The 21,815-nt window shown below is 33.7% G+C and overlaps 1 protein-coding gene across 8 annotated transcripts in view; it reads right to left on the bottom strand.

Annotated features, from left to right (window-relative positions):
- The window catches only part of TBC1D32 (TBC1 domain family member 32), a 229,236-nt gene that overhangs the window by 175,404 nt on the left and 32,017 nt on the right, over positions 1 to 21,815 (bottom strand). For 6 of the 8 annotated variants that reach the window (XM_074397557.1, XM_074397556.1, XM_010342952.3 and 3 more), the window contains exons 5-14: positions 21,697 to 21,765; positions 18,711 to 18,836; positions 15,527 to 15,605; positions 15,288 to 15,391; positions 15,131 to 15,192; positions 14,043 to 14,187; positions 11,713 to 11,772; positions 6,599 to 6,689; positions 3,201 to 3,341; positions 613 to 705 (exon numbers count right to left, since the gene is read on the bottom strand). In XM_074397557.1, the coding sequence (XP_074253658.1) occupies positions 613 to 705; positions 3,201 to 3,341; positions 6,599 to 6,689; positions 11,713 to 11,772; positions 14,043 to 14,187; positions 15,131 to 15,192; positions 15,288 to 15,391; positions 15,527 to 15,605; positions 18,711 to 18,836; positions 21,697 to 21,765 (970 nt within the window). Of the gene's footprint in view, positions 1 to 612; positions 706 to 3,200; positions 3,342 to 6,598; positions 6,690 to 11,712; positions 11,773 to 14,042; positions 14,188 to 15,130; positions 15,193 to 15,287; positions 15,392 to 15,526; positions 15,606 to 16,876; positions 17,904 to 18,710; positions 18,837 to 21,696; positions 21,766 to 21,815 lie in introns of those variants that run through there. The other 2 variants (XM_074397559.1, XM_074397560.1) reach the window with 2 other exon arrangements.

Raw genomic sequence — 21,815 nt, 5'->3', positions numbered from 1 at the left:
TAAGTGTTTTACTTTGGAAACTATTCTTGATATTCAAAGGAAAAATATAAGTTATCTTTTAAACATTAATATTTTAGAACATTTTTAAAAGCTAATCAACAGCCATAAAACTAAAAGGGATTTTTCTGAAAGAAAAAAAAAAAAAAAAAAAAAACATAAAGAGTTTTTTCTTTATTCTTCAGTAAAAGATGACCCTGAAAAAGACTGAAGTTTTGGGTGTAAGCGAAAACAAGTGAGCTGATCAAAACATTTTAGAAAGTATAAAGAATGAAAAACAATGGGAAAAGAAAATCACATTATGACCTATCCATCAAATGTCCCTCAGTATCATGTCCTGAAAATATTTTGATCTCAATATAAAAACATCATTAAAATTCTCAGTGAGACAGATTCTAAATTTAAAAAGTAGTAGAGTAGAAACATCTTAAAACATCAATGAACAAAATTAAATTTCATGGCTTACTTCAGGACCAATGTAATTTCTTATAAAACTATACCTTAAAGAAACCTACTTACCAAACTAGGTCAGGCACTCAAAACATCTAGACAATAGAATACTTAAATATTTTTAGATGTTTTCTATTTCTCTACTTAAAATAGAAGCAGAATTACCTGAATGTGCAGCTGATGTCATCTTTGGACAACTTGGTGAGTAACAGATAAGTTGAGTAAACAGAACAAGCAGATCTATGAGGGATACCAAACCTTTAAAAAGAAAATAAAGAGAAAATTAATTTCTAGCATATTCTTTCAACTTAGAGAAATTTAACTGAGCTTTCATCCATCTACATAAATGAGTTTTTGTAGAGACTACAGGGCAATCAGGCAGAAGGGAGCTATAATCTCAGATGGCAGACTTCAGAACAAATTACATACAAATTAAAACACAGCAAGGCAAGCAGTGCTGTAGTTGCTATGTAAAGGTACAGTTTTACCATTTATTTTGAACCAATCACTTAAGATAAACCTATGATAGGAAGATGTATGAATCTGATCAAGGCTGTTTGAGTTTATTCAATTGGGAGTAGTAAAATTCAGCTTACCAAGTTGGTCCAGCCAACTTATCTACACAGAACTGTAGAAAGCGGTTTAGCAAAACTTCTCTTTAAAGGACTAGAGAGTAAATATTTTAGATTTTGTGGCCAAATGGTCTCTGTCACAAATACTCAAGTCTGCCATGGTAGCACTAAGTATATGCAGATGATATGCAAATGAATGGGTATAGCTATTCTCCAATAAAACTTGGTGTGCACTAAAATTAATGTGCCTTTCTCACATATCACAAAACACCCTAATTTTTTCAACAATTTAAAAATATAAAAACGATTCTCAGCTCAGGCTCACAAGTATACAATCAAGAACAGTGGACTGAATCTAGCCCATAGACAAAATTTACCAACTCTTGCTGTAGAGGCTTACATTAAAAGAGTCTGGTAAAATCACATGCGAAACTTAAAGGTGACTGTTGCCCTATGGTAGTATAGTAGAATAAACCTCTAGGAATTCAATTTTGAGGTGATCTGTAATATCTGGTAGGTCAAAATGTAGCTGTTAAAAGTCAATATAAAATGATAAATTACAGATGATCAACATATAAATGTAAGCTGAACACTGCACTAACATCACAGGTATACATCAGTCTATTTTGGTAAAGTTCAACAGTATCCTATAAAACGATAGCTCTTTCTATTAAAAGTCAATTATCTGAGTGCTCATTATGCATAGAATTACATGGCACTACCATGGGAACTACAAGAGACGTATATAAGGCAATGTCTTTTCTCAAGGAGCTCACAATCAACTGAGAAGAAAAGATTTCAGGAAATTTAAAAAAACTGCAAAACAGTATAAAAGAATATTCAAGATAAATATACTCTATAACAGGAGTCAGGAAACTATAGACATTGTGGATTCATTTTATAAGGCTTACAAGCTAAGAATGAATTTCACATTTTTTAAATGTGTCAGAGGTCCTCAAAACCATGCCCAGATTTAATGATTCACTACGAAGACTCAGGGAATTCAATATATAATTGTATTCACAGCTATGATTTACTATAACAAAAGGATACAAAGCAAAATAAAAGTGCAAAAGTGCATGGGGTGAAATCCAAAGCTAACCAGTATAAACTTCTAAGTGTCCTCTACTGGTTGAGTCACACAGAATACACTGAATTATTTCAGCAGCAAGTTATGACAACACATGTGAAATGTCATCTACCAAGAAAACTCATTAGAGACCTGGTGCCTTAGGTTTTTGGGGGTCTAAGCATGTAAGCACACTCTACCTAGCACATGCCAAAATGTTAAACTCCCCAAAGAAAACCAAGTACTCTGCATAAATCACATTGTGCAGTTTAGGCGGTAATCACTGTATAGCTTAGGCACTCATCAGTTCTAGGAATAAAAAGAAATCCAAGTTCCTAGGTCACAGCCAAGGGCCAACCTTGCAAGCAGGCCTTTCTAAGGATAACTGTTTCAGGCCTGCTACATTAACTCTTTGTTGTACACACCCAGAGAGAATATACGAAAGCAGTATGGAACCAAAAAGGCCCAAAATATTTACTCTGTGGTGCTTTACAAAAAATGTTTGCTGATCCCTGCTGTACATACTATATCCTCAGTTATCATTTTTACTTCCCTTAAGAGTTTAAGTACTACTAACAACATGTGCTGAAGTTTGACGGGGAAAAAGTAAGTGAGACTTAGGGTAAAAATAATATGGTAATATATAAAATGACACAGGGCTTTGCAGTTTATAAAACAGTATTTGCAAACCTCATTTCTCTGTGATTACAAAAATTCTCTAAGTCGAATATTACTGATTTCACTAGTCCATTTTTTATAGATAAAGAAACTGAAACAACAAAGGTTACGTGATTGTCTCAAAAGATCACAGCTAGTTTAGAATGGAATGAGAACTTAAACAAGGTCTACTAGCTCTAAATCCAGATCTGAATCACTAAAGGCTGAAGGAATAATAACAAGAAGAAAACAACAGCAGCAGCAAAATACATGTAGGAAAAAGTACATATGGAAAACTAAAAGAAAACAAATACTTTGAGGTATATAAGCTATCAATAGACTAAAAGGTATGTTGCTAAGTACCACAGAAGCATGCCATTTTCCAAATTTGACTGCTCCATCACATATAAATCTTGGCGTATCTCAACAAATTTATTCCTCCTAATTGTACTTACCTTTTTTATTCTTCAACTTAATAGGAAATAGTTTTCTGCCTTGTGTATAGATCAATAATCTTCCTAAAAGGCATAGTGAGTGAATGAAATAAATATATTGTAATTCTTGTCCTAAGTAGTGGAAAGGTTTCTGCTTATTTCCTTAAAAGAGAAGCAAACAAGAACATTTATTTATTGTCATTACATTTTACAGTACCTATCTTCATTCCCTTCTAGACATTAAACAAGGCTACAGGCTAGAATGGACACTGTTGGTGTAAATTTTTAAAATTATTTATTTTCCTTATTGCTTCCTAAGATCTTTTACAATAAATTTCCAAAGAAAAGCAATAATCTTAAAAAGCAGCCTCAGAAAAGTACAGTACACATATAGTGTTCATTCTAAAATAAATAATAAATACCATAAGCTTGCCAGAGTTATCCGTCACTGAAGAGGAACTTCAAAAGTAAGTTAAGGGCAGAAGAGACTTAGTAGAAAATGTTAGTTACTATTTAATTCCAGCAATTAAAAGCTAGTATTACAAAAGATCATATTAACAAACACGAATCTAAGTGAAATTAGAATCTCTAAAATAATAGACATTTTCAAATATGTATTTGTCATTCACTCATTCACCTGCACATTCAAAGTCTATTGAACACCTGTTTTACACAAGATCCTGAACACTAGTGTCAAAAAACATTAAAAAGCAGGAAACTGGGCTTCCAATCTAGAGTATGGCAAATAATCTGATAGGACCAGAGCGTGAGGAGAACAAGTGGAAGAGAAGGGACTAGGAGGGGCACATCTTGGAGGACTTAGCTTCATAAGGAATCTGGACTTAATTATAGAGGCAACTGGGAAGATATCAAAGAGTTTCAAGCAGGAAAGTAATAAATATGAACTGTGAAAATCAGACTCTGATAGCAGTATTAAAAGTGAACAGAAGAAAGTCAAAGTTTGAAATAAGAAGACCTATCAAGAAAATCATGAACAAAACACTAGTAACAAGAATACAAAAGAGGAGAGTGGTAAAAATAAAAGTTTAAGAAAATGAAATCAATATATCTTAGCAAGGATTACACACGCAGTGAAAGAATGAGAAAAGATAAGAAAACTCAAGGTCCTAACTCAAGTATCTGTGCTCAGCATAAATTTTTCTATTTAAGTAATTCTAAAAACAAACCAAAAAAAAAGGTCTAAAAAAGAAAAAAAAAATCGTGATTTCAATCTTTAATATTTTAGTTTCAAAGTGTAACATCCCTAGAGACATTAAATAAGGTGAGTGCATGTGTGTGAAATTCAGGAAAGAGATGTGTTCTCAGATATTCCAGTCATAATTTATATATAAATATATAATATTTGAAACCATGAAAGTAAATAGGTTCCTCCCAAGAGAGCAGGTAGACTAAGATGAGAAAAGTGCCAAGGGCAAATCCTTTACGAGCACAAACATCCACAGAAAAAGAAAGATTTTCGAGTAACCAAGAAAAACTTACTAGAGGAGAATGAGGAACTCTAAGCAAGAATGTTACCATGAAAAAAGTGGGAAGATCAAGAAAAGCAAATGCTGCAAAATTAGGACAAGAAAGAGAAGAAGCTGACACATGGGAAGGTTATGGGGCAGAAGAAATAAAAGCCTCATTTCCATGGTTGAAAAATGAATATAAGGTAAACAATGGGACCTGGGAGTATAGAGACTACTTAGAATAGAAGAGCTCTCCTCTAATGGGAAGCAGAGAGGTAAGGCATATAATGAAGCAAATAACATGCTCAATTTTTTAATATGGAAGACACATGAGAAGGGTAGAGGATGCAGGGGAAAGTGCCAACAGAAAGTAAGACAATAAGTGAAGCAATTTTCTGGTTCTTAAAACACACACACACACACACACACACACACAAACACACACACACATACACACACAGAAGATAACAGAATCAAAACACCAACCTAAAACAAAACAGGAACTATTGATTAGGGCATATAAATATGTAACTCTTATCTGGAAAGTTCCATTTTTTCTTAATGAAAGAGAGAATTGGGCAGGAGCAAAGCAGAGGGTTCAAAGAGACTGACAAGGGCTTGTAGTAGCTATTATGGAACCCTGAAGAAAGAACATCTAAGAGAATTCCAAAGCAACACAGAGAGAACAGTTGAAGTTATTAAATACATATTTACTATCAAACTGTCATACACTCTCTGCTCAATTTCCTGAGTACCAGAAAAGATAGAGAATTGAACTGGCTTAAAATTGGGCAACTGCAGGCAGAGAACTCTGAAAAAGAATTTTTTTAAAACATGCCAAAAATAATTAATAATGCAGCGAAGCACCCTGAGGTCTTTAGACAGGGAAGAGAGCAAAACCTTGAAGGGCTGACAGAGTAATGGGGGCAAAAGAGCTAAATATTACATTTTAATATCAAGAAATTAGAAAAATCTGTAAGTTTGTAAATGAGATAACAATATAAACTTATATGTCCTTTTCCTTCTCTTGAAGAATAAATTATAACTTCTACATTTTCTCCTCCCCTACAAAACACTAGCTTTTGAAACCCATGGTTGGTCTATAAGCATCTCCCTTGCTTTGAATTAGATAATGAAATTCACCTGAGAATGAAGAAAAGTATAACATATCTTCATACTCTCCATAGAGCTTACTATATGCTTAGGGAAACAACATAAAAACAACAGAACAATAAAAGCTATCAAGTTCACATGGCAAGTTGTGTGATAAAAGCAAGAGCAAGGAAAATTCAGAATAGACAGGGAAGACTTGAAATCTAAAATCCAGTTTCTTCCTGCATGATAAATAAGATACTTGTTAGCACAGGGAATTACAGATGGGGCAGTAGGAGTAAAAATAATGTTGTATAGGCATTGGTATGCAAAAAAGAGAAGATTCATTTTAGTCAATAACTAGAGAACAGATCGTATAGAAATTGGGGCCAGATTATGAAGCATCTAGGACATTTTAGCTCAGACTGAGAAAAAGCAGAGAAGGATCACAGGATGACATGGGGTGTTCAAAAATAAAAACATTTTATGGAAGTTTTTTCTCCCACTAAAGTGCATATGTGTCTGATTAGATGATCAATACATTACTGAAGGGGAAAGAAGGAACTGTATATTACTGCAGTATAACAGATGAGGACATATACCCTAGTATGAATTGAAGAACTGCATCTAGTAAGAATCAGTATGGTTGTACGTTAATTTCAAATGTAGATCTGTTATAAAAAATAATGATTGTAGTGTATCTTAGAAATGTATAAAATATATTTTACAACATCATTAGCAAAAGTGACTTAATTTATCATACTAACAATCATTTAAAAATAAAAGTTACTACGAAACTCTATTTACCAAGAAAATTTACCATTTTTAAAAGTATATAATAGAGGAAATAATACTTACTGAAATGCTTTGAATGTCTCAAAGTTTCATCAGCTTTCATAGTCTTACACAGTTCCAAGTACTGAATACACTGTTGAACAGCTGTAGTTATCTGATGATATAATAAGTTATTAATTCCAGAACTTTGCAGCCCTCAAGCCCAAGAATTAAAAGAAATTAGTCAAAGCTGTAAAAATGCTTTGGAGAAATATTTAAGAAAAACATTTAAAACAGTACCTTTCCAGCCCTTAAAGCTCAGCCTTCTCAATTACATTTTAACTATGGCATCACTCTGGTGAACACTGTGAAAATATTTGTGGACCAACAAACATAATAACGTTCTAATGTTGGTGTTATTGGACAGAAATAAATATGTACTTTTGACTTTATAGTGAAAGATGCAAAAACTCTGGCCATGGCCGTAACTTTAGAAACTATCTTGTCCAGTTCCCTCGCCTTAGAATCTTTTCCTCCTAGTCAGCCAGCAAAATATCAAGTGGATCAAGCCTTTATTTCCATCTCAAATACCAGAATTGCTAAAAACTGTTAAAGAAAAATCTCGTAATTCAAAGAAAAGAGTCACAATAAAAAACGATCTCCCACCCCTACTCTACCAGTGATTCTCCTATTAGTCTCCATTCTAACCTCTCATTCTCCACAAGCAGAGACTTCAAACCTTCTCCCCTTTCCTCAGCACCTACCTACATATCGATGGCCTCTTATCCTAATTCCCAACAAAATAAAAGCCACCAGTGATATATAGTGTGATAATTGTTAAGTCTGGTAACAAAGCAGTTGTTGATGGCCTTGAAAAGATCAGTTTCACAGGAGTTTGGTGAATAAAGCCAGACTATACCAAATAAAGGAATAGGAAGTGAAAAAGTAAAGGCAGTATAATTTTTATTTTCAGGAAAGACAGCTGAGGAAAATTTTTAAAATAGACTAACCACTTTATCTTAGAGTCAATATTAAACTCTTTTTCAGGTTAGAAGGACATGGTTATGATTAAATGTTACTGGGGGAAGCCAACAGAGAGGAAGAGTTTGACTATAAAGGAGAGAAAGGGGATAGGTGATAGAAAAAAAATACCCAAGAGGAAGAAGCAGATGGAATCCGAGTGGAAGGAAGGATTAAGCTTCAGATGCAAAAAAAAAAAAAAAAAGTTTTGAAAAGGAGCAAGTTCATAATTGCAGCATCAGGGAATCAATGGATTTTCCCCTGTCATTCATTCTTATGGCCTCAGTTGTGTGCAGAAAAGAGGTAACATGGCAGGACTTCTATCTCTAGAAAGGCCTCCTTACAAAGTGGGATTTTACAACATCTAGGAACTTGGATTTCAGGAGGGCTCTCATCATTCTGAGAAATGGGAATGGCTGACAATGTTTGCACAAATAATGTGGTTTATGACGAATACCTGCTTTCCTTCAAGGAGTCTTGGACTCTGGTTTAATGTACAAGGTAGAGGGTTTCTATGTGATCAGCACCCCCTCCTCAAAAACAAAAACCAGGCACTGACTTTTTAAATGAGCTTTCCTGATGTATACCATTTCATATAAGCTGCCACATAAGTGGGAGTTGAACAATGAGAACACATGGACATGGAGGGGAACATCACACACCACGGTCTATGGGGGGATGGAGGGCTAGGGGAGGGAAAGCATTAGGAGAAATACCTAATGTAGATGACGGGTCGATGGGTGCAGCAAACCACCATGGCACATGAATACCTATGTAACAAACCTTCAAATTCTGCACATCTACCCCAGAACTTAAAATATCATTAAAAAAAAAAGTTGCCACAACTCAGTGCAGAAAGAACTAAGTATGTCTTGTGTGATTCTAGTGGGAAAAAGACTTCAGAAGCCTATATCTTCCATACTCACCCAATACTTTTTCCTCTTTGCTGATTTTAATTTGTATGCTTTCATTGTTATAAATAATAGCTGAAAGTATAACTATACGCTGAATCCTATGAATCCTCCTAGCAAATCATCAAACCTGGGGTGTGTCTTGGGGAACCCTGCCCCTCCCATATCTGCATGTCTTGTCTAAATCAGACATCAAAGATCCACACCCAGGCCTCCTAGAAATCTGCATTTCCAATATGACTAACTCTACTAAATCTAAAAATCATTGATCTCTCTAGCAAATGTTTTCCACCTACTGTGTTACTTATTGCAATGAATGACATGAATCAATTGTCTGAGGCCTCAATCGCAACTTCCTCATTCAAAAGTCCTCTATATCCTACATTCTAAATAGAGTATTTCTGAGTCCATCCACTTATCCTGATTCCGTCTTATCCTTCTTCCATGGTTCCATCATTTTTTGCTTGGATTATTACAGTATATTAAACATCATTTTGCTTCAATAATTCTCCTCTATCTCAACCTAGAACCTTCAACCCATTTTCCAAAAGAAAACAAAACAAAACAGAAGGGAATAAAAATAACAACTGACACTTTGGGGAACTTTTGACATGAAAAAAATTATAAAATAATACACTTAAGAGAAGTTCTAAAGAGTTAGAAAACAAAAGAACAAACAATAGTCAATTTCTTTAACTGAAAACTCAAAACACTGTCTCCAAAAGAATCTCTCTCAAGAACTCTTTAGTTCATTCAAACCTTTAGAAATCCACCCTCCTTACATCCATTTCCACCCAGCTTTATCTTCACCATCCACTTACACTCCCTTCTTTTCCTTCTCCTCTTTCCCTTATATTTTCTTAAACATGCTATCTTTATTTGGGAAAAGGTAGCAATCACAAGAAAGAAAAGGAACAATCTCAAGACAGGAACAATCACATTACATGACATCTCTTTAAACCATAGGAACAGAAAGCAGATCTACAGTCAAGTGAATTTAAACACTAGCCTAAAGAGTCAAGTTGAGAGTATAATAAACGATTTTTCTAACCCCTGTGAAAATAGACAGAAAAATTTGCTATAAAATTCGGATTGTATTTGATACTTATTGACCTATACTATCAAATATATACCAGTCAGTTCATTTAATTGTTAACCTCGAAGACAGAAATTTTACAAAAAGGTGAAATACAATAAGACAGGAAAAACCAAGGGAGAATTTAAATAACCAAGTTGTCAAGTCATTTTTTAAAATGACTTTCAAAGAGTAATAAAAATGGTACTACATAAAGCCATTTCTGAAACCATTCCTTTAGAGGCAGACTGAATAAAGATTCAAATTGTTAAAAATTAAAGGTTAAATATTTATGCTGACAGCCAAAACTTTTAACCAGTTCATGACTTTGAGATGCTATAGAAACAAAGATTATCTGAACTTTTTCAGGGATCTCTATAAAAAACCAACAGCACATAGAAAAATTGATAGCTTAATGCTACCTACTGAAAACGTCATAAACATAAGACAGCATAGAACCACATAAATACAGTAGCCATCAACCACAGGGCTATTTAGATTTATATTAATAAAAACTAAATAAAATTAAAAATACAGTTTCCCATTTATAGTCACATTTCAAGTTTTCAGCAGTCACATGTGTCTCGTGGTTACCGTATTTTACAATGCAGATATTTCATCACTGCAGAAAACATCAGAGAGCTAGCACTGATGAGAAGCTAGAGGAAATATATCAGCAAGTCATCATGCTAAACAGGCTGCTGTAAGTAAAGTTCTTACACAAGAATCTCTTATAGAACAGAAACACAAATTGATTGAGTAGTCTGCAATTTCCATCACAGATGAACAAAATTTGACCCTTGATTCTGAAAATACAATGGGAATAAACAGATCTTGCATCAATTTTCCCCAATGTTTATTTTCAAAAGTGGGGCCAAGTTTACTTTTAAAAAAATAAATAGAATATGCATAATCTTTTGGTATTTTATAAATTTAGGAAAGCTTTTTAGAGAAAATGAGGTTTAAGTTGAAATCTCAAACAAGTTTGACTCACTATATACATAAAATGAAATATTTGACTAAGTTGATAAAATATTAAGATGATTTACAATGATGTGATTCCATTTGCAGGTTAAAAGTTAAGGTGTAGTTAATTTTTCAAATAAGAAAACAATTTTAAGAATTAATCTATAAAAAACCTTATGAAATACTTTCACTAAGGGCCTCTGTGATAGCAAAAATTAGTTATCTGTTTATAAACCACTGGGAAAAAAAAAATCACCCTATTCTTTATTTTTCCTTTCTCTATTCTAGCAAGATTGGTCTATACTCATAAAGCAACAACAAATTTTAAAATGGGAATGAGAAAAAAATAATATCTGGAAAGACTTATTTCAATTCAATTTCTCTAAAAATTGTTAAGTATATTTTACCTTTACAAATAAATTCTTATCTCATTATTCAATATCCCTCTCTTATTCTGCTGCTCAATTCTCTCGATTCTCAAACACAAAACAATTATTGTTCTCCTTCCTTCATTTTACGTTCTACTGCACTCAACCAAAAATCGCAATTCTGGAATCTTTTCATCACCTGACTTCTAAACTCAACGTTTTCCCTAACTACATAAACCATGTTTATTGACCCAAAGTTATATCAGTATAACATTTGAATATCTTAATAAATTTTATATTTTCCATTTTGTCAATTATTTATTACACACTTGCTGATTTTTTTAAATTCCTTTCAGTGTCCTTACACATTGTTCTACCAACAGTAACAAATGTAGATGATTTTGGTAACATATTTTAGAGTATTAAGTCTACATTTGGTATAACTCAAACCAGTAATAACAAATGCAGAAGTATTTATCATTCTGAGTTCTGCCAGGTAATTTTCACTGAAAAACGTGGGTCTGTATTATAGAAGTAATGGTGTTATTAATACTTGATCTGAATCAAACTACATGCTACTGCTTAAAAATAAGGCTTCTCTCAAACTAGCTTGTTATTTATAGAAGCCAATTTACTATATACATAAAACATTTTCTAATTGTTATCTTGACTGCATTTTAAGTCTCTATTTTTATCCTTTTATGTTTCACAGGATGGTAGTGTAAGGTCACATAAAAGGCAAATTGTTTCATTATCCAATATGAATCATCAGCACTCAACTTTGCATATTCAAGTTAGTATATCATATATATTTTGGTGGTATTATTTCTCAACATAAAAACAGAATTACAAACTTACCAGAGACTTATATTTCTTTTCAAGAAGTCTTAATACAGTAGTTCTGCTATAATGTGCATGCTAAAATTAAAAGGAAATGATATTTAATACTCAAGCTGTGCCACTCGAAATCTATTTTCCTGCATCATTTCCAATAAAAACATTATAAATCACACAATAGCTTAGGATTAAATCATTATAGTCAATGACAGACAGGTGTTTATATGTGCACTGGATTACGAGCATAGCAATCACAAGAATGCAAATCACACCAAAACCTTGCAGATCATTTAGTGACCAATCAGTAGAAAAATATTCTATCCATCAATTGTGTCCAATTTCATGCTAAAATATTTTAAAAGCACCACCAAAAAAGTATACCTATCAGCCTATGACAGAATCCAAAGAAAACATACATGTAGCAAAAAATAAAAATAAATAAATAAGCACAACTCTCATGGTGAATAGGATACTATACAATCTACCTGTGCAGAAATTTGACAACACTGAAATGCTCCAAAGGGACAGTACTCTAATCATTTTCTGCCAACCGTATTTAAAAATGATTCAAAGTGTCAAGAGATTTAACTCCCGCCTTGGAGCAAAATATAGTTGGAATTGAAACATGTACATGCATAGCATTGTACAAAGCCAAGGAAAACTATAAATATTGTTTAACTAGATTACGTAAGATATCATTAGTGTTCAAAATGTAGTTTCTTCATTTCACTTAAGAATAAAAATATTGGCCGGGCACAGTGGGTCAGACCTGTAATCCCAGCACTTCAGGAGGCTGAGGTACGCAGATCATGAGGTCAGGAGGTCAAGACCAGTCTGGCCAATATGTTGAAACCCTATCTCTACTAAAAATACAAAAATTAGCCAAGCATGGTGGTACACGCCTGTAGTCCCAGCTACTTAGGAGGCTGAGGCAGAAAAATCACTTGAATCCAGGAGGCCAATGTTACAGTGAGCCAAGATTGCACCACAGCACTCCAGCATGGGTGACAGAGCAAGACTCTGTCTCAAAAAAAAAAAAGAATAAAAATATTAAACAAAATAAGACAAGTCAAAACTTTTTCAGAATTCTAGGGAATAGAGAATTTTTGTATTTTTTCTTTCTCTTTTTTTTCAAAATAAAGACTAGGTTCTGTTATGTTGGCCAAGCTGGTATCAAAATCCTGAGCTCAAGTGTTCTGCCCTCCTTGGCCTCCCAAGTGTTGGGATTACAGGCGTGAGCCACCACACCTGATCGGGAATAGAGTTTTTAATTAAACATTGATTAAATGGTGTTTTGGTTAACTGAAGGTTAATCAAAACTCTGTGTTTTAACTCTTGTAGCTTAAAATGTTTTCAAAAAGTATTATCCTTTTTTCAACTCTATTAAAAGAAATAAGTTGATATAGTATTAAACTATTTTTAATATTGACCATGTTCAGAAAAGAAATCTTCACAGTGTATCTCTTAGACCAGGGTCAGCAAACTACAGCCCTCAGATCAAATTCTATCTAGACTCAATTTTGCAAAAAAAAGTTCACTGGAACAATCATGTCCATTCATTTACCTATTATGTACAGATGCTCTGGAGCTACAACAGTTGGGCTGAATAGCTGCAATAACGACTGTACAGTCCACAAAGCCAAAAATACTGAGCTAAACAGTAAATGAATGCCCAGCTCCTCCCTTCCCCAGTCCAACAATTACAGTACCTAGATGCCCAGGACAGATTGAGAGAGAAAACAATCTGAGCACAAAAGCCAGTCTTGTTGCTACTATTGACAAACCGACCTCTCCTATTCAACGCAGGTTGAGGGAGGTAACAGTATAAAGATCTCTCTACTCTTAATACTAGTTTCAGTTCCAGCTTCCTAAAAAATTGGCAAGTTGAGACATTAAACACATTCCCCAAACTTCAGATTCAGGAGGGAGATCAATGTAGGAATACTTTCAGAAATATCTCGTAAGCCAGAAAAAAATATATATTGAATCCTTATGTTCTACTACATCAGCTTAAAAATTTTGAAGCTTTTACACAAAAGAAAATAATAGACTTTGAATAGGCATTCAACTTACATAGATTCAAATAAAATGCCACTTAAAATCCTATTCTGGCTCTGCCACTTAATAGGTAAAAAGTCTTGGTTTTTAGTTACTGCATATCTTAGTTACTGCATCTGAAAAATGGGGTATTAATACCACCTACCTCATAATTTTTTTTAAGAACTAAATGAATTAACACATCTAAAAGTGATTAGAACTTTTAGCACACAGTAAATATTTAAACATTAGCTATTTATTAAAATGATATAGCAATGCACTAAAAAGTATGACAATGTTCTATTTTTCTTTACCATCCATTTTTTGAACCACACAGCCTTGGTATCAACTAACGCAAAAAAGTAGATAGGATCCAAAATCTTTTGTGAGACAACATGGCTTTGATCATGTTTAACTGTTAACAAGGACAAAGTACTCTCCACAATTTCTTCCATATACCTTAAGGTTAAGAAAAAAAGAAATGCAATTACATATACAGTACTGGTGGTATACTTTATATTTATGGAATGATAAAGTAGCATATAATCTTCAGAAACATTTTTTCTATTTCAGTAAATTACATAGGTAGGATTCACACTCAATGTTTCTGTTTTAAAAACAGGTTCTTGGCCGGGCGCGGTGGCTCAAGCTTGTAATCCCAGCACTTTGGGAGGCCGAGGCGGGTGGATCACAAGGTCGAGAGATCGAGACCATCCTGGTCAACTTGGTGAAACCCCGTCTCTACTAAAAATACAAAAAATTAGCTGGGCATGGTGGTGCGTGCCTGTAATCCCAGCTACTCAGGAGGCTGAGGCAGGAGAATTGCCTGAACCCAGGAGGCGGAGGTTGCGGTGAGCCGAGATCGCGCCATTGCACTCCAGCCTGGGTAACAAGAGCGAAACTCCGTCTCAGAAAAAAAAAAAAAAAAAAAAAAAAAAACAAATAAAAACAGGTTCTTTACACTTCAACACTGGGTCTGCAAATTTAACTTTCCTTTTCAAACTCACAGATGCTCTTACAACTTAGTATAAATTTTAGAGATGAAAGGAAAAAGTTTAAAAAATATTTAAGGAACTTGTACAAAATATAATAGCAAAAACCAATAAGAACCTAACACAGACCTTCATCAGTGACACGTTAAAAAAAAAAAAAAAAACTAATGCTACATTTTATTTTAATCTTGCAATAAACAATGTAAAATGATACTTTTATAGAGTGATAGAGTGATTCACATAGCTAAGCATAAAATGACAAGCTTAAGAAAAAAGAAAATAAAAACTTCATTAATCCCTTCCCAATCAAGTAAAACTATTAAGAGTGTCTTTACTTTTTCTATCTGCAATGTATATGAGGTGGTAATACTGCTAGGTTTTATGCTGGCATACACTGGGAGAGGACTTACTTCTCTGGATGACGAATCCAGAAAGATGGAGCCTCTTTCTGATACTCATTTAGAAGACGAACCTATAAAGCAGTTCACAATAGTTCTCAAAAAATTAGAATCCTCAAATATAAAACTAAATAAATAAAAATAAAAGCATATTCTAATAAATGGATACCTTTTTAAGTAAGCGAGTCATATTAGGATTAGTTATATCTACACCAGCTGAAAGAGTAGGAATATGATTTTCCCTAGAAAGAAAGTGTAACTCCAAATACTTAGCTGAAAAAAAAAAAAGGGAAAACATAAAATTACATCATTCACTTACAGTGCTTTCTGAAAAAGTTATTTCCTATCCATTCTTCTTAGGGGCATGCAAATGACAAAAAACATTTTTAAAGGTTTTCATAAACGTACCTAAGCGTGTATAAATTTCCTTGGTCATATGTAATGGAGAAAGCGAAAATGTCTGTGCATAGAATTTTAAAATCCGGTCCTGTGGAAATGAGACAGAAGATTTTCATCTAAGATCTTACAAGAATAGAACAGAGATGAAACATTTTTCATACAGTAAAAACTCAGAAAATAAAATAAATATAAATAAACTATTCAGAAACCAGAGTTGGAATGGCAAGCTCTTGTGTCAGCAAAATTAAAATCAACCAAAACTAATACATGAATCTAATAACAGAAAGATATTACTGTACAATCTGATCATAGTAGATACTGACATGGTGAGGAGGGGGTAAGGTGAGGTTTCATAGAGACAATGTAAAGGTGTCAAACAAAGGAATAGAGTAGGCAGCACTCATTTTTTTAACACCCCGTATTTCAAAATCCAAAATTCATCATTTTTAATTCCTTAAATGGGCAGCTTCAATAATTAGAGATCTAGAATTATTCCAAATAATTTTGCCTATTCCCAAAAAAAGAACTCTGTTTAAATTTTTACATTATTAAAACTCACAATAGAAACCATTAGAAGGCAAATAAGTTAAATTTGCCAACAGATGTAGTTGCACAATGCCTGGCAGTAAGAGGTACTTTAAAATAGTAGGTATTATTATCCTTTTAATTATACCTACTTTAATGTGATGAGATTAATCCTAATAGTGAAATTCAACTTTCCATAAAATTGCCTTAAATATTCTAACACGGGGTGGGGGGGGAGGGGAAATAGTAACTCTGTTGATATCCTTTTAGATAATCTGATTACAAGAAACAGTTCCCCAAGTGACTAAAGATATCTTCTAATAGCCCCAAGAAATTCTTACTGCGTAAAGGATTTTAAATACTTTGGGAAGTCTGTTTTTATAGCTGCAGGAACTGACAGGTGTTTGTCACAACCCTAAAGGCTGCACTGGGTTGCATGTAAGAGTCCTTTAGAAGAGGAGATGAAGAAACAGAATTGAACTCAAAAAGAATTTGGATCAAGCACAAATTTAAAATGAAAAAAAAACTTGTCTTGGTTTATACTTCAAAACGACTAATTTTGTTACAATCTCTCCTGTATAATAATTGCTTCCAATTTTATTAGCATAAGTAATAAAACTGAACATTGCTGTACAATAATTTTAAATGGCTACAATTTGCTATCTTATAAAGTTATTATATAATTTATAATAGAGGAAACCTATCCAGCTACTATCCTGTATCTGTTAAGCAAAAAAAAAAAAAAAAAAAAAAAAAAAAACAGGGAAATTTACAATTGCATCTCTCATTAGAGAGCTTGAAATGTTAAAGATAATCCTGAGATAGAGTTTTCACCTTGAAGTTCTTGGATCATTGAGTTGTTCCAGAAGTCTACAATACCCTCTGGTGTTAACAAGGTTGAACTGCATCCAAGTATTAGGTAAATACCTTCTTCCCCTTATGAGAATTACAGTGATTCCAAACCACTTTTGTGTATCAGTATAATCGTATCTTCATTAAAGATAGACCTATTTTAAATAGAAATATTGGGATACCTTATATTTTTCTATAACTATTTATTTTCTGTGTTAGCTACTGAAATCTAAGTTCCCTGAGGGTGAAGACTTTGTATCTGGTCCATGGTGTATTCCCAGTGTCTAAACTGGAATGATACACACTGCAGATACTCAATAGGTAGTTGCTGAACAAAGAGCAAAATGTAACTCTTTTGCTAATGCCTTAAATTCTATGCCAAACATCATATGGATTTTAAAGCCAAAACTGTCTTCACTGACATATCAATTAGTAAGAAAAGATCCTTTGTAAGGAAATCCAATTTGTGTTTAAAATCTAATTCTTGGATAATCAGGGTTTTTTGTTTCATTCCCATCATAGACACTATCTGTAGAATTACTGCACTTGTTAATGTAAGCTTACTTTTCATCATCATAACTGTTCCTAAAAAGTCATATGCAAATCAATTTGTATAGAAAATCATATCCATTGACTTCCTAACTTTATAATTTTAGAAATTTTCTGTATTTGCTTTATGATTCACCTCAAATTATTTTCTAAAATCTCGGCCTTAGTTTACTAGCTGCTCTTTTGAAGCAGTTAAGTAATCTCTAAATAAACACTTAAATACCTGAGGAAAATGCTTATAAGCCCTTTTGAATAAACCACAATTCACCAGTTTAGTTTAAATTTTCATCTACCATGAATTCTTTTAAAATATTTTTCTTTTTTTTTTATCTGAGAGTGTCATAAAACAGGATTATTCAAAAGCAATTATACAGTCAGGTGTGATGGCTCAAGCCTGTAATCCCAGCACTTTGGGAGGCTGAGGCAGGAGGATCACTTGAGCCCAGGATTTCAAGACCAGCCTGGGCAATGTGGTAAGGTCCTATCTCTACAAAAACATATATATATATATATATATATATATATATATATACACAAAAAAAAAATTAGCCAGGTATGGTGGTGCATGCCTGTAGTACCCAGCTACTTGGGAGGCTGAGGTGGAAAGGTCATTTGAGTTTGGGAGGTTGAGGCTGAAGTGAGCCATAATCATGCCCCTGCACTCTAGCCTGAGTGACAGAACAAGACCCTGTCTCAAAAAACAAAACACAATAAAACAAAAATAACATATTAGAATATTCCTTTACAAGATAAAATGCACAAGGTAAGTGTATTATTTGGCAATGAAGTATATTGACCATATTTTGAATCAAATCATAAAATTTCCTTAAGGAAAATTTAGACAATTCGAAACTGAAGTTCCATAAACATGTGAGCTACTATTAAAGAAAACTATCAGCCAGGCACAGTGACTTAAGACGGTAATCACAGCACTTTGGGAGGCCGAGGTAGACAGATCACCTGAGGCCAGAAGTTCGAGACCAGCTTGGCCAACATGGTCAAAACCCGTCTCTACTAAAAATACAAAACTAGCTGGGCCTGGTGGTGCGCACCTGGAATCCCAGCTACTCAGGAAGCTGAGGCAGGAGAATCACTTGAACCAAGGCCAGGCCATTGCACTCCAGCCTGGGCAAAAAGAGCAAAACTCCAACTCAAAAAAAAAAAGAAAGAAAGAAAAAGAAAAACTGTCATAACTGTCATATTCTACTGACCTCCAGAATGGTGGAAAAACAAATTATTTTTAATATTTCTATAACCATTTTCTTACACTAAATGCAGGATCAGGATCTGAAAGACACACTGTCAGTTTTTCGCAGAGAGTAGTCCAGTTTTCACAGTTCAGGACATCAGACGGAGGAGCTGAACATAATGTTTGCAAGGCTTCGTACCTCACCTACAATTTTTTAAAAAGATTTTTATTAAAACACAGTCACTAAAATATCACAAAACGATATTTAACAAACTACTAAAAGGCAAAGTCTGAATAATTTATAAAGAGTGATTTATCAGATGCCTTTATATTAAAAAGCTCTTGAGAAACCATTTTTTAAACTAAGTACTAAGCAGAGAAAAAAACAGTTGCTGTTTGTGTAAAGCAAAAATTAAAATACTAAATGTAGGAGGAGATTTTAGGTATCATGTACAAGTCAATGGGAGGAAGAATGGTAGTTGAATCGGTATCACCAATGCAACATTTCCCAGTGGCCTTGTCCTGCAGGTTTTCCCGATTCTAGGCCCTTCCTGCAGATTGAGGGCTTTAATTTCAAAATGCTGCCCAAATACACCTTTGGCAAAGCATTCCCATTCTAGGATACACGAACAATTCTCAAAAAATAATCAGTTTGAATTTGTTTTTCTGCTATGCCATATTTCCTGGCCTTCTGACTACTTAGGTAGAAAAAAAAAAAAAAAAAAAATACATTCAGCAGCGGGATGCAAAATTGAATTTCTGTATTTTCATAGAAAGCTTATTTCTTAATCAGTCTTCTCAAAATGCAATCAGAATTCACTCAAAACAGTGAGACTCAAGGGAAAGTAGCAGAGAACAGTTCTACTCCAATCATGAGGAACAAAGCTTTTCTCCCACTCAACATCCAAGTAGTGAATAATAACACACTAATTCCAACCTCATACTCAAAATCTGGTCATTTCCCAACTGAAACAACTAAAGCCTAGTCATTAAAAATGGTGAGGCCTCAGACACAGTAGCCAAAACCTCAGCAAATCTGACACTCTGAATCAGGACCCAACTTTCAGACAAAAAAACATAGTATGTATATATATATATTTGCAACTATCTATATATTCATATGAAAGAACTCCTAAATACAACTTTATTTGTGATAGGCAGTAAGGGAAACATTGAGAGAATTTTAAAAATTAGAAATTCATTTACAATGTTAAGTAATTTTTCCATTTCAGTAAATTTTTAGGAAAAATCCCATTAAGAATTTACTACTTGCAAAAGCAAAATGAAGGTTTCTAAACAAGTACTGATTTCCAAAACATCCATTTAAATTAAAGCCAACAGGATTTTTATCACGTAAAATTCAAAACTCATTTCTAACATTTTTTGAAAGATGTCATTTAATATGAACCCAGAAAATAAATCATAATGCAAAATGCTGAGAAGGAAAAAAAAGTATTCCTCTCTATGATTTTTTAGAAAATTTCAGGAGTAAATCACAACTATTCATTTAGTTTAAATTTAAAAGTTTGAAAAAACATTTTTAAATGACAAGATAGACATATCAATACATAAAAGGCTTAGGTAAAAAACAAAAATCCTATCATATTTTCCATTTCATGCTGACTTTCAAATGAAATAAGTCTTTACAAAGAGTGATTTGTACAGTCTCTTAAAATACAAACAAACATAATTCATTAGAACTGGAAGAGAAATAGAGCAATCTACAATTACAGTAGGAATGTCCCTCTCTCAATAATAGATAGGACAAGTAGACAAAAAATTGTCAAAGATATTGTATTCATTTTCCACACTGTAGTTCACTTTCACACTGCTATAAAGAAAGATACTACCTGAAACTGGGTAATTTATAAACAAAAGAGGCCTAATTGTTCCCCATGGTTGGAGAGGTCTCAGGAAATAAACAATCATGGTGGAAGGCAAAGGGGAAACAAGACACGGCAGCAGGAGAGAGAGAGCATGCAGGGAAGAGAGGAAGAGAGAGAGAGAGAGAGAGAGAGAGAGAGAGAGAGAGAGAGAGAGAGAGAGAGAGAGAGAAAAGAAGTTCATTTTTTCTGGCCAGGCAGAGTGACCCATGCCTGAAGGCAGGTGGATCACTTAAGCACAGTATTTTGAGATCTTCCTAAGCAACGTGGTAAAACCCCATCTCTACAAAAAATACACAGTTTCGCCAGGTGTGGTGGCATGCATCCATAGTCACAGCTACTTAGAAGCCTGAGGTGGGAGAATCACCTGAGCCTGAGGAGGTAGAGGCTGCAGTGATTGGTGATCACGCCACTGTGCTTCAGCCTGGGTGACAGAACAAGAACTTATCTTTAAAAAAAAAAAAATGTTTCTAATAAATAACCAAATGAGTCAACATTAACTCAGATGGTTAGGGGAGGCATGGGTAGATGCTAGTCAAAGAATACAAAATTTCAGTTAGGAGGAGTAAATTCAAGAGATCTACTGTGTAACATGATGACTATGTTAATAACAATGTTTTATTCTTGAAAACTGCTAAGAATAGATTTTAAATGTTATGATCACAAAAAATGATAAGTCTGTGAGGCAATGCATGTTAGATCGGCTCAACTTAGCCATTCCCCAGTGTATACATATTATAAAACATGTTGTACAAGACGAATATACACAATTTTTATTTGACCATTAAAAATAATTATTTTTAAAAAGCTGTTCACATTTTCTAAAAGTAGAAAAAGAACTAAAAACTTTTTTTTAAGAAATGACTATCTACAATGTTACATAAAAAACAACACTGAAGGGACAGTTTGGGGGACAACTGCCCATAACTTTATCCCTTTGAAATTGATGCTAAAGATAAAAATTTCCTCTTAACAAATCACGACAATTCTCTAAGGAAAGCCTCCCTTACTCTCTGACTTTTCATTTGGACTTGAAACTTTATCAGGGATATCAGTCTAGAATTCCCCATAATCATAAAGGCTTAGCCTCAAGAGAAACAACCTGGCTGCTACTGACTGTAATCTCATACATTGTAAATATATGTTATCTGCATGAACTGACAGCTATCCTTGAAACTTACCTCTTTAGGTTGCCCAGGATCCAACTGGTCTAAAATCAATTGTAATTTTCCTTGACAAAATCTGTAACTCTGTAACATAATTGACAGAACATTCATTTATTTAAAAGGCTTTTAGAAAT

The sequence above is a fragment of the Saimiri boliviensis genome, chromosome 4 (assembly GCF_048565385.1).
Source record: "Saimiri boliviensis isolate mSaiBol1 chromosome 4, mSaiBol1.pri, whole genome shotgun sequence".
In the NCBI taxonomy this organism is placed as follows: Eukaryota; Metazoa; Chordata; class Mammalia; order Primates; family Cebidae; genus Saimiri; species Saimiri boliviensis.
The sequence above is the reverse complement of the archived record's forward strand: the minus strand, read 5'-3'. Positions and strand labels throughout refer to the sequence as shown.